Genomic DNA, 12,849 nt, shown 5'->3' on the forward strand with positions numbered 1-12,849 from the left:
GTACCCACTGTATATATATATATATATATATATATACATTATTAAAATATAATGAAATAACTTGTCAGTGTGATCAAATGAGTTGAAGCAGTGTTGTTGTTAACTAAAACTATTAAATGTATTAAGTAAAAGTTAAAGCTAAATAGAAATATTGAAGTATAAAAACCAAAAACTAATAAAAACGACAAAAGTACATTTCTAAAATAAAATAAAACAACCATGTAAATGTTTAGATATTACTAAAATTAAAACTGAAAATATAAAAATAAAATATACATATAAAAATGAAATCTAAATATTAAAATATTAATAAAAACAATAATAACATAAATAATACTAAAATAGAACTGATGCGCAGCCATTGTCAAAAGACACAGCTGACTCAACATTGTTTTACAGTCCAGCATGTAGGGAAAGTATTATCCCGATGAAAATTGACCGCAAGCTCTTTGAATGTAGACCACAGGGGCTCCCTGTAAACATAAATGGTTAATACTTGACCAAAGCATTATTGTCTATAACATTAATTATTCATTTAAGCTTCAAAGCAGCCGCAAAAGGTCACCCTGAGCAGCTTATTGGCAGTTGTGGAGGTGTAAGGATCACGTTTCAGTTTCAGAGAGACTCACACTGAGTGCTTGAGTGTTTGACATGACAAGCCATATGTCATGCATTTTTTCCCCCAAATTTTTGTTTAAACGTGCATTCCGTTTTCATCTCATATTAATGGAGGAATATCATGCAGTAGTCACACAGCCTATGGAGTTTATTTTGTGTCTATTTAATTCAATCAAACATACTGTGTTTGAGAGCAAAACTAATGATTTTGTAATTAAAAAATAAAAGTTTGCAAAAAAATGATTCTTAAGGCTCAAAAATAAAGAAATTGAAAACAAAATAATTTGCAGTGCGTGTAAATCTTTGAAAAATTTTTCTTTGTGCACTTCAAACACTTTTCATCACGAAACCACAAATGTTGCTCTCTTTTCTGCCGTCTTTTTTTGCGGGTCTAAAACTTTTGTTTGCGAGTTGAAAAGTTTTGCTTGCGAAAGAAGCTGTCTCTCAGTGGGCGGTCTCTACCCACCAGGATGAAAGGCCTTTTTCTATTGGTCACTCTCGATTGAAGTCACAGGTCGACCACGCCCACTACGTTTCCCCGGAATCCCCACCACTGCCGCCGCCAGTCTGACAGAAGAGCGAGCGAAGTTGTATTAGGGCGAGCAACAGGTCGTTTACTGGGTAAGATAACTAATTTAACATCTTAAACTCAGTGACAAGTGAACTTAATTATTCTCTCTTCTCATGCTCACCCATCTAAATACGTAACGTTAGCTAAGCCCGTCTGAATAGATTTGATTAGCCAACAGTATAGCTAGTTCACAGAGCCCCCAATAGTAAAGCGTCAGGCCAATATTTTCAGAGATTATAGATTATTATAGCTCCAGTGAAGTCAGGTGGGGAACACACATTAAATCACTAGCCCATTTGGCGGGTTATGATTAATAAATTATGACCGTATGCACACTCAAGTCTATCCGTGGCACCCAACAGCTTCAAAATCATGCCGCGCCACGTAACGTTACAGTTTGCCATTCAAAGTTTTCTAAAATACAACGATTTGGGACCAATGTCTGTACATTCTGACTTCACCCTAGTCTGCAAGACTGTGTATTGTGCATTTTAATAACAGGTTTGTTTTGTACTATCTTTAAGACCTGTGCACTGACAATTGCAAAACTTGAGTACTTCAATAGTATTACTTACTTCAATTACTTCAATAGTAATGAATGATAATCAGGACTTGTCAGCCAGTACCACTGTAGCCTGGCAGAGACTTTGCTTTGAAGACCTTTTAATTAACTAACTTCCACGTTTTAATATGCCCCTGACTTCTAAGGGGTGTTTTTGGGGGCCTGAAAATGCTAACTTTTTGAAGACGATACCTTTATTGTCTCTGTAAGAATTACAAAAATACAAATTTGTGAAAACGGTTTCGTCATGTGCATGTGTATTTAATTTTCTGTCTGTTGGTATGTGTGCAGGCAAGTTGTGTTTCTTCTCCAACCACTGACCTGGCATTCATAATACAGCGTTTTTCGTCATTTTCGTGGATCCATGTGAACGAGATTGTTTTGACAACATTGTTGTTTGTGTGCAAAACTTTTCAGAAACATTTTCAGTTTTTAGTACATCGTTGATAAGGAAATGTATCCTTAGGGTGTTTATACGACACTGTTTTCAAATAAAAACAAAACTTTTTATGCATTTTGGTCTTTCATTTACACGCCAGTGGCCATTCGGGGGGCCTGAAAACGCAAACTTTTGAAAACGGGTTTCAAAGTGCAAGTTTTTGAAAGCGATAAAGTTATTGTCTCTGTGCAAACTACAAAAACGCTAATTTGTGAAAACAGTGAAGTCATGCGCATGCGTATAATGGGGATGTCGCCAACTACTGGCCTGGCATGCAAAATACAGTGTTTTAGTCATTTGTGGATCTATGTGAACGCGATTGTTTTGACAACATTTATGTCTGTATGTAAAACTTTTCAGAATTTTGTTTTTGTTTTTAGTACATTGTTGATGAGGAAATGTATCCTTAGGGGGTGTTTATATATTAATTTGGCTGTTCATTTACATGCCAATGGGGTTTTGAGGGCCTGAAAACGCAAACTTTTGAAAATAGGTTTCAAAGTGCAAGTTTTTGAAAATGATACCATTATCGTCTCTGTATAAACTACATAAACACAAATTTGTGAAAATGGTGAAGTCATGCACATGTGTATTACGTGTTCACTCTATAGGCTCATAGTGTTTCTTTACAAAGTAACATCGCCAACTACTGGCCTGGCATTCATAATACAGCGTTTTAGTCATTTTTTGCGGATCTGTGTAAACGGGGGATGATTTTGTGTATGCGAAACTTAAAAAAAAAACAATTTAAGGTACATTGTTGATGTGTAAATGCCCCCTAGTCTTCACTCGTTCCTGTCGCTCATGTATGATCAAAGCTCAGGTCTACTTGTTACTCAAGAAAAATGAAGTCTTTGTTCTGGCAGGGATGGCTTTTTGATTGCCTAATTTTATTCGGCTCAGTGCCCAGTGGAGCGCTTTCACAGGCCACCTCCACACCTCCTTCCATCAGCTCCCTGTCAGCGGCGCAGCCCGTCTGATGGAGTCACCTGGTGGTTGTAAAGTGTTGAGTTCCCATTGTCAGCTTCTCTGAACCAGTCGTGCTCAGGGAGATGTGGTGTTCACATGTAAAGCGCCATGCCTGTGGCTACGCTTTTATATCGCAGCCTTGTGCGTTCGCCTTTCAGATATGAATGTGTCTGCCGCAGCATGCCGCAACAAAAAGATCAGGTTACAATCAGAGATGATATGAGAGCAATTAGGTGGCATCTCGGCGTGCTGCCAATTGTGATTTTAATGAAAAATGCATGAGTGCGTCAGGCTGATGCACCCAAACGTCTACATGCAAGCGGAGCCGGAAATGAAGTCAACTTGATATTATCGCAGTATTTATGAGAAACTTACATAATGGTGCAGACTTGATCTTCTAGCCATGGTTTGCTTAAATTATTGCGTGTTTGGTGGTGTTAAAAACACTGCAGTACTCGAGTATTGACCCACTCCACCGCAGGTGGGATTCACAGCAGGAACCGACCCACACTTGACAGCAGAATGCCGATGTTGCAGATGTACAGGATCCCGAATATCCCTCCTCTACTACTCTAAGTACTGGAGAAACTGAAATGTTGTTTTCTTTTTTGGGTGTTTTCTAGTTGGAGTGCTGTTATTATTGTGACCGGACTATATTTTGGTCTTTAGTGTTAAGAAAAATTTGAAAAATTTTCTTAAATGGGTCTAATAATAATTTTCTGTTTTCCATTTCCAAGAGCGAATGTCACAAAGTGACACAAAGTTGCAATTATAAGTGACACAATTACATCTTTATTATTATTATGTTTTATTTTATGTTAGTTTTTATTTTTACTCTGAGGTGGAAAAGTTATTGTAAGTGCTTTTATAAAATTATATACTTCACATTTCTGCTTTTCAGCGCTCCGGAAATTGAACCCATTCACTTACATTGTTAGTACTTCAAAATTTCGCACTTAATTCAATGTGTTACTTGCCATTTCTTAGAAATTGATGGTAAATTTCACAAATAATGAGAGAGTGAACATTCTTTCAAAGCCATTTTTTTCAGTCTATACATCCTGTAAATAATCCAATCATGCTCATCTTGAATGCGACAGTGCCGTCTACTATCTTCATAAATGTTACTTGCATTTGAATTAATTGCAGTACTTTGATTTATAAAATCCATTCCACCCCTAATGTAGCATGTTAAGTCTAATTTTCCATATTCTGCTGAAAGTGGCACCAGCGCGGACACTCAATGCAAATCAAATGCCCCCTGATAACTTAAAAATTCAATCAGGCACTGCCGCTGAACTCCAGTATGTTACTTAATCTTTTCAATTACAGCCGCTGGAATGAATCTCTTAAGGCTCTTTTTTTTTACTACAGTTTCATGTTTTTACTGTGAATGAGAGACTACAATGAAGAATGTCATAGTGTCATTAAATATAGAAAAATCATAACATCATAATGATTGCTCTTAGTTTTATGGCCCATTTGTGGTGCATACAACATGTTATATTCACCTGTGGTCACTTTATATACGAGTCACACTACAGAAGTGGTGCAAAATGCTGTCCAAGACATATATGGACAACTGACAAGAGGCAGCATAAAGAATTAATGTAGTAACTTTACATAAATTTAAATATAGTGGTTTATAAGTTCTTCTCCCACCCTCTAAACTTCACTTAGATAATAAACATCTAAATATTTTTTTAACATTTTTAAAACACCTCATCTTAATCTGCCTTGTCAAATTCTTATGAAATTTGGCTGATGTGGTATGTTCAGTTTCTTGCACAGACCGATTGTTTTGCTTCATAAGATCTACTTCAGCATACCAAGACATTTTGGGCAATGCTATGCTTCCAACGTTGTGGACTGTGCACAGAGCAAGGTCCATAAAGACATGGTTGGATGAGTTTGGTGTGACGTATTTGGGGGGAATATTGTTCTAATTGGATTTTAATTTATAATATTGATTTAATCCTGTTAGTCTTTTGTAAAATCCCTTTAAAGCCACTTACTTAATGACATCGTGGAAGGAAAACAACGGCACAAACAGGTAAAAGATTTAGCTGCTAGTAGTAATTCTAGTGATAAAATGACATAATTCAGCATGATAATATTAATAATTCTAAATATTAAATGGCTAAATACTTAAATTAACCAAGTTGTCATCTTCTGCAAATTCTGAAGTCATAACTATTTTAAAGGCTTCTTTATGCATTGTTTTAGAGTTCTATCGGTTGAGGTTTGCCTTGTGCTTCCCCCAAATTGTCTGAATATATCTTAAATGTTTTGTTTCGTTTTATTTTGTTGGTTTGTCTCACTCTACAACTTTGAGTTCTACTGATACAGTTCAATTCAGTATGCAGCCAATATTTCTCTCACTGAGCAAAGACTTTAGCTCTTTATTTGAATCCCCTTCATTTTCTTGTGCAAATAATCAAGCCATAATAACATTTAATTGTCTGAATTACAAAATTCAGTAGGACCCATCTGAGTATATTGAGCCGTTCAGGTCAAAGGTTACCTGTTCCTGTACAATAGCAGTACTGCATCGGTCTTGAGCCTAAAGCATACATCTATTCATACATAAAGTGGTAATGTAAGATGATGGAGCCAGCAGTCTTGAGCAATCTCAACAGGCAGTTAAACCCCGTCAGCTAATCTGTCTCCTCCAGTACCCGCAGCTCTGTCAGTCCAGCCGTCCAATCTGACAGGCCGTCCAGATGACGGATGAAACCATCCGCCGCTGTGATGCTGGAAGCCAGTGCGCATCCACCTGCCAAGGCAGCGCGTCCCGTAGAAGCCCCTGTCGAGGAGAGAGGGCACTGTGCCCTGCAATTACACCCCGCTGCTGCCATTATCACTAGTGCACAATGTAAGCGATCCGCCTCATTGCGGGTGAAATGGCCAGTTGCTGGGTGACATTCAGGGTTTGAGTTGTTTGGGTCCTTTTCGCTTTATTGTGGTCACTGTGTGGCATCGATGGCATTTTCTGGACTCTTTTGGCAGTCGCTTCAGTTGAAGCTCTCGACGAGCATCCTGTCCTTTTTGTCGTTGTCTTGCTTCTGTCACTAAATGTGAGAGAACGTGTTTATAATGTTGCAGTGCTGAGCAACTGATCCAAATCTATTGCTTTAGCACAATGACAAATGCTTACAGCTAAATGTGCAATGTTTTTTCGGTCCAGCTGATATTTGTCCTGAGATCCAGGACGTCCACTTGTATGTGATGCTATGCCCGCAGATGATGCCTTTGTTCGGACTGAGAGGGATTCATGACCTGCTTCCCCACATCTTTTTGGCCTAAAACACACATAAAACATGTTTTTTGATTGGAACTGCTGTGCAAATTATCCAGTGTCTTTCAGGGGGCTGAACTGCTTTAAAGGTTTAATTATGGATAATTTCGGGATGCTGTCGGTTTATCTTGTGCTAAACAGAAATTGTCTTGTCTTACCATTTTATTTTATTTTATTTTATTTTTACTTTGAGAACCTTCCGATTTTTGCACCAGTGCTTGGGTATTTTTCTCAATCTTTTTTCAGTGTTCCTTAATCTTAAAAATGATTATAAAAATAATACAATCATATATAATCTTACATATAAATATAATTATATAAACAAATTATTAATATAATTATATAATTGTATTATTTTATGTTTATATTTATACATTAAACATTTTTTTTTAAAGATTTCTTTATGATAATTTCAGAGTGCCTTTGGTTTAGGTTTGTCTTGTGTTAACCAAAAATTCGTATCCTTGTAAAATAGGACATTTTGGGTCAATTTTATTATAAACCTATATATTATATTAAACTGAATGAATCATTTGCTATTTTGAATTACATTTAAATTAAATGAATATAATTTAATAAAAATATACATATGCTGTATTTGTGCACATTTTACAATAAATGCATTTTTTTATCTAAATTTTTTTATTTGATTTTATTTCATTTGATATTATTTTGTTTTATTTTTAAAAACTCTTTTGAACCACTGAGCAAATTATACAGTAATTTTTGGAGATTCTTTATGGATCATTTTGGCCTGTTATCGGTTGATGTTTATCTTCTGCTACCCAAAAATTGTTTTTTAGTGCCTCTAGTAAAGTTAGCCGAACATCTACTGTTATAAAAACGACTGTAAACTGTTCAAAACCCAAGTATAAATCTGCTATTCTCTCAAATGAACTATTCAAAGGCTCAGTCGAGTCACCTCTTTGGTTCTGAACAGTGATGCTAATAGTACGGCAATGTCTTTCGGTTGAGGATGAGTGTATAAAATGCCTCCAGCCATCTGTGATGCCCGTCGAGTTTGACATCTACTTTCTCACCCTTCAATCTACCATCACCCTTAATTTGAACACTGAACTCAGAGAATGAGTTCATACGGCATCGTCCTGAAAACCCATAATGCATTTCATCTGAACTACTGCATGCATCTCTAGCCTGTATATGATAGACTTAAAGGAACACTTCACTATTTTTGAAAATAGGCTCATTTTCCAACTCCCCTAGAGTTAAACAGTTGAGTTTTACCGTTTTCGAATTCATTCGAATGCTGACGGTCTAATCAGATTCACTGATCTATGCTAAGATACAGCTTAAAGTGCTACCGCCAGACCCGGAGATCGGCTGAATGGATTCAAAAACGGTAAAACTCAACTGTTTAACTCTAGGGGAGTTGGAAAATGAGCCTATTTTCAAAAATAGTGGAGTGTTCCTTTAAAGATACAAACTCTTTGGTCATTTTTGAGCGAGATGCTTTGCATAGAAAATCTTACATTTTATGCGGCAGCACATGTAATAATCATAATATCTTTTTTTCAATGCATTTCATTGCATTGCACTGCATTGCATTGTGTTTTTTGTGCATAGAAAATCTTAAATTTTATGTCAAGACATGTAAATCTTAAATCTCATCTTAATCTTTTATTGAACTTTATTTTACTGAATGTTATTTTTATTGAATTTGCTTTTTTTTGCTTTCGTTTTTTTTATGCATTGAAAATCTTTAGGTACCAGTGCTTGGGGATTGTTCTTGAAGGGTTTCTGTATGTAAGAATAATAAATATTTTTCTGCATTTAAAATACACATTTTAAGGTTTGAGATTCGGTAGCAATGAGGTTTTGCCCTGTTTTTTTTCTGCTATTGCATGCATAGGTGGACACACACATTCATAATATAGCACGTCTCCTCTACTCATACAACACAAACTCGCTTGGGATCAGTGTGTGTTCTCAGATCAGTGTAATCTCAACATACAAGATGCATTAATCAATGCAGCTGTAATTACGTGAGGCTGCTCGTTGTGTTTGTGAGTGTGTATGAGGCCACGCTTGCATTTGCACCCTTTGTTAAGGTCCATGTCTGCCTTACGCTGTCTGGATGTCGGACAATAAAGGTCTGAGCAAGGGTTAATTAGCAGTTCTGGAGAACCATCTATCAGCCACTCAGCCAGGCAGCTCCATTATCCTGAGACTCAAACACACACACACGCACGCACGCACGCTGTTCAAATGAATGCACACACACACACATATTTGTGTTTGTGGGATGTGTATGATCAGATATTATACCTGTGAATATAATAACGCACGCACGCACGCTGTTCAAATGAATGCACACACACACATATTTGTGTTTGTGGGATGTGTATGATCAGATATTATACCTGTGAATATAATATGTAAAATGCAAAGAATATGCAAATTATTTCAAAAGTGCAGAGCATTCTGGGAGAGTTGTTTGTGGATGCATTGATTCATTTCACAAATAATAGGAAATCTATTACATTATTTATATACACTACTTTTTTGTTTATCTTTTAAAGGAATGTTTAGGGTTCAATATAAGTTATGCACTATAGCACTGATGTCAATTATCATAAAAAAATATTGCTTTTACGGTAAGGCACTTAAAATGGAAGTAGACAGGGTGACGTCTAGCCGCAAGATTATAAGAATATATATCAGCGTGAGACTATTAACATTATACCAGGGTTTTTGCTTTTCTAACCTTTTAACTGAGGGACGAGTTGACATTGTAATCTATGGTAATTGACATCGTCACAAATGCTGTCAACATCTTTTATCCATTAAGGTGGGCTCGGGTTGGCGATTCTCTGAGGATTATTAGGTCTTAAATGCTCAAGGATCTAGTGATCAGATCCTGTTTTTTAATCCCACAGATCTGTCAGAAACATCCCATTTTTTCATTCTTATCTTCCAGCCTGTCGTCCAAGGCCTCGGGTCTGTTATGTCCCTCCATTAGCACGTCTCCAATGGCCTGTTCTATTAATGCAAATGCATTTGTGCGACAGCATGCAGCAGCATTTTCATGCATCATTCAGAGGTCTCTGTTGTGTCGAGATTCTTTTAAAGCGCTTGTCCAGAACATCTCATGCTGAGCTCTTTATAGTAGTGTTTTTATCTGCCGGTATCATAAACTACAACTGCTCAATATTAAAGTCCTCATTCAATGAGCTTTAAAACTCATTGGAGACTATTACAGTTTACCGGTAAACTTTTTTTCTTTTATATATTAAGTGTTTGTTAAATTATACAGCGATAGCTTGAGGGGATGTTGAAAAACGGGATTACTGAGGATTGAGAGTTTATTGACTGTAAAAAGCAAACACTTCCTATTTAAGAATTAGTGGTCTAGTGACTCTTGCATGGTAAAACAGACTTTTAAAAAAATATTGTATTTTAAATGGTTTTGTTTTGATTTATTTTATTTTATTTAGTAGCTGAGGAGCATTTGGTTGCATTTTATTTTGTAATTTAACTTGACCTATGGTGGTAGACCTATATGATACATTACTGGTTTAATATTTTATTTTATTTTATTTTATTTTATTTTATTTTATTTTATTTTATTTTATTTTATTTTATTTTATTTTATTATTTTATTTTTATGTAACTTCACCAATGTTGATATTTCAATTAAAATTCATTCTTCAATTAAAGTGCTCAGGATCTATTGTTATTTGTGCAATAAACCGAGAATTTGATGCTTTGTTATTTATTTTTTTTATTTTATTAGCTGAGGCACATTTGGTTGAATTTTATGTAACTTCACCAATGTTGATATTTCAATTAAAATTCATTCTTCAATTAAAGTGCTCAGGATCTATTGTTATTTGTGCAATAAACCGAGAATTTGATGCTTTGATATGAGAGCATAACTTTATATTCACAATATGTGTTTTCTCCCAGAAAGCAATATTTGTGCATTTTAAAGTGTTATGCAATAAAAGAAGAGCTGTCTTTCCCGTATTTATGTATCTGGGCCTCTTGGGTGTTGTCTTATTTGTGTTGCCTTTTTTCATGAAATATTCATGAGCCACTACTGGTATACTTAATGAAGGTTTGCACTGCATTATGGTTAACCTTTTTCAATGAGTGAACCTCGCAAAAGTTTGCTTGGCATCTTTTTAGCAAAACAAGCATTTTTGCGTTGATGCTGCGAGCATTGAAGCTGTGACTTTTGCATGCTTTCGAAGGGGTCACATTTATCAAAATTGCTTAATTACCTATCAGTCTTACAGTGTCAGATTTCAATTTTCACTCCTCACTGTTGGAGATGTAGTAAATGTGATGTATTTTTCAATGTCACCGTTTTGTTCAGCATCATTACTCATGAATCTACTTGACGCAGCTATCCGCACTCATACGGTGATGTTCCTCAAGCACTTTGTGGCTAAATGTTTTCTTATTTACAGCTTCAAGCGGTGAAAGCACAGTCTAGGTGATTGTCGCGCCATCAGGGATGTTCGGATTTAACACCGTTTGTGTAGCTTGACGTGAGCTGCATCTCAAAACAGTTTTGTAACAGAATCCTTCAGAATAATTCAGCCGTGAGCTTCTTTAACCTCCTCCTGTCCTCTTTCTCTAGACAAGGAATCTGTCAGTCAAACTTCCCACAGACTCTATTACCTATGATTCTCAGCGGCAGACCTGATTAATAATAATAATAATAATAATAAACTGCAACTATTTGTCATCAAAACCTTTCAAGATCAAATTAAATAAGTGTTTTATAATTATCACTGCCATGTTGGATTTTAGTGCGCTTGTTGCAATGCATTCTAGGATTGGCTTTTGTATAAAGGAGAAATGCGATACTGCATGTAATTTAGCCAAAATTAGCTATATTAGAAGGCAGCATATCATCACTGGTCACTGGATCTGGAAACACATGCCTCTTTCTTCCGTTGTGAAGCAAGAGAACCCTGTCCCTGAACTCTGACCTCTGATCTTTCTTCTGTTCTCTGCAGATTCCTCAGATCAGCTATCGCGGCAGACCTGATTAATAATAATAATAATAATAATAAACTGCAACTATTTGTCATCAAAACCTTTCAAGATCAAATTAAATAAGTGTTTTATAATTATCACTGCCATGTTGGATTTTAGTGCGATGCATTGTTGCAATGCATTCTAGGATTGGCTTTTGTATAAAGGAGAAATGCGATACTGCATGTAATTTAGCCAAAATTAGCTATATTAGAAGGCAGCATATCATCACTGGTCACTGGATCTGGAAACACATGCCTCTTTCTTCCGTTGTGAAGCAAGAGAACCCTGTCCCTGAACTCTGACCTCTGATCTTTCTTCTGTTCTCTGCAGATTCCTCAGATCAGCTATGCATCCACCGCTCCGGAGCTGAGCGATAACACCCGCTACGACTTTTTTTCCCGCGTCGTTCCCCCGGATTCCTACCAGGCCCAGGCCATGCTGGATATTGTCACGGCAATGGGCTGGAACTATGTCTCCACGCTGGCTTCTGAAGGGAACTATGGGGAAAGCGGCGTGGAAGCATTCGTGCAGATCTCCAGAGAGATGGGTAAGATGGTTTTTCCAAGATTGGTTTGATGCATTGATGAATTTCAACCAAATTCACGCTTCAAGAAACAAGCTTGTTTCCCCTTCATGTTTTTAGTCCCAGATACTAATCAGCAGTGTGAGATTAGTTGTGTGTAGTGCGTGCACCGGCTTGACAGAAGACAAGTCACTGGGTGTTTTATTGTGCACAGGTCTTGTAGTGTATGCTTGGCCTTAAAGGAATAGTTCACCAAAAAATTTAAATGTACTCCCCTTCAGGCCATCCAAGATGTTGATGTGTTGGTTTCTTCATCAGATTTGGAGAAATGTAGCATTCCATCACTTGCTCCCCAATGGATCCTCTGCAGTGAATGGGTGCCGTCAGAATGAGAGTCCAAAAAAAAAGTTTGGGAGTCGAAGTGCTTTCAGTTGGGTGTTCAGCTGTCTTCTGTCTGTTCAGTGGATGTTGACACATTGCTCATAGAGGGCAAAGGCGATGTAGACCGACTGGCGGGACCCAAGTGTTTGTTGTCCACGCAGCAATGAGAGACTTAAGAAGCAAGTCTTACAGAAAGTACACAAGATGAAGCACAGTCTTGACGTTAGCCATTGCGCTACTTTAGCATGTGGTATTTCAACACAAACCGTATTCACTAACCACCCGAACAGGTGCTACATGCAGTCCCTTCAGGATCTCAGGAAAACGCCACTCCATTTGCGACCGCTTGCATTTTTTGTCTTTTTTCCACAAAAAACTTTAACCGTAGATAATTCAGAAGCCTTAAATAATGGAGAAGAGTGTTACAACTGGGCATATTTCCAGACGCCATGTGCTCAAGTGAATGTTCTGCATTTTA

The 12,849-nt window shown here is 36.9% G+C and overlaps 1 protein-coding gene across 1 annotated transcript in view; it reads left to right on the top strand.

Moving 5' to 3' along the window:
- LOC107590553 (metabotropic glutamate receptor 8-like) overlaps positions 1 to 12,538 on the top strand; it is a 54,535-nt gene extending 41,997 nt beyond the window's left edge. The window contains exons 2-3 of the mRNA XM_016279363.1: positions 11,798 to 12,014; positions 12,453 to 12,538. Of these exons, the coding sequence (XP_016134849.1) occupies positions 11,798 to 12,014; positions 12,453 to 12,538 (303 nt within the window). The remainder of the gene's footprint in view (positions 1 to 11,797; positions 12,015 to 12,452) is intronic.
- The last annotated feature ends 311 nt before the right edge of the window (positions 12,539 to 12,849 follow it).

Source organism: Sinocyclocheilus grahami, unplaced genomic scaffold, assembly GCF_001515645.1.
Source record: "Sinocyclocheilus grahami isolate Dianchi unplaced genomic scaffold, SAMN03320097.WGS_v1.1 scaffold129.1, whole genome shotgun sequence".
NCBI classification, from domain to species: Eukaryota; Metazoa; Chordata; class Actinopteri; order Cypriniformes; family Cyprinidae; genus Sinocyclocheilus; species Sinocyclocheilus grahami.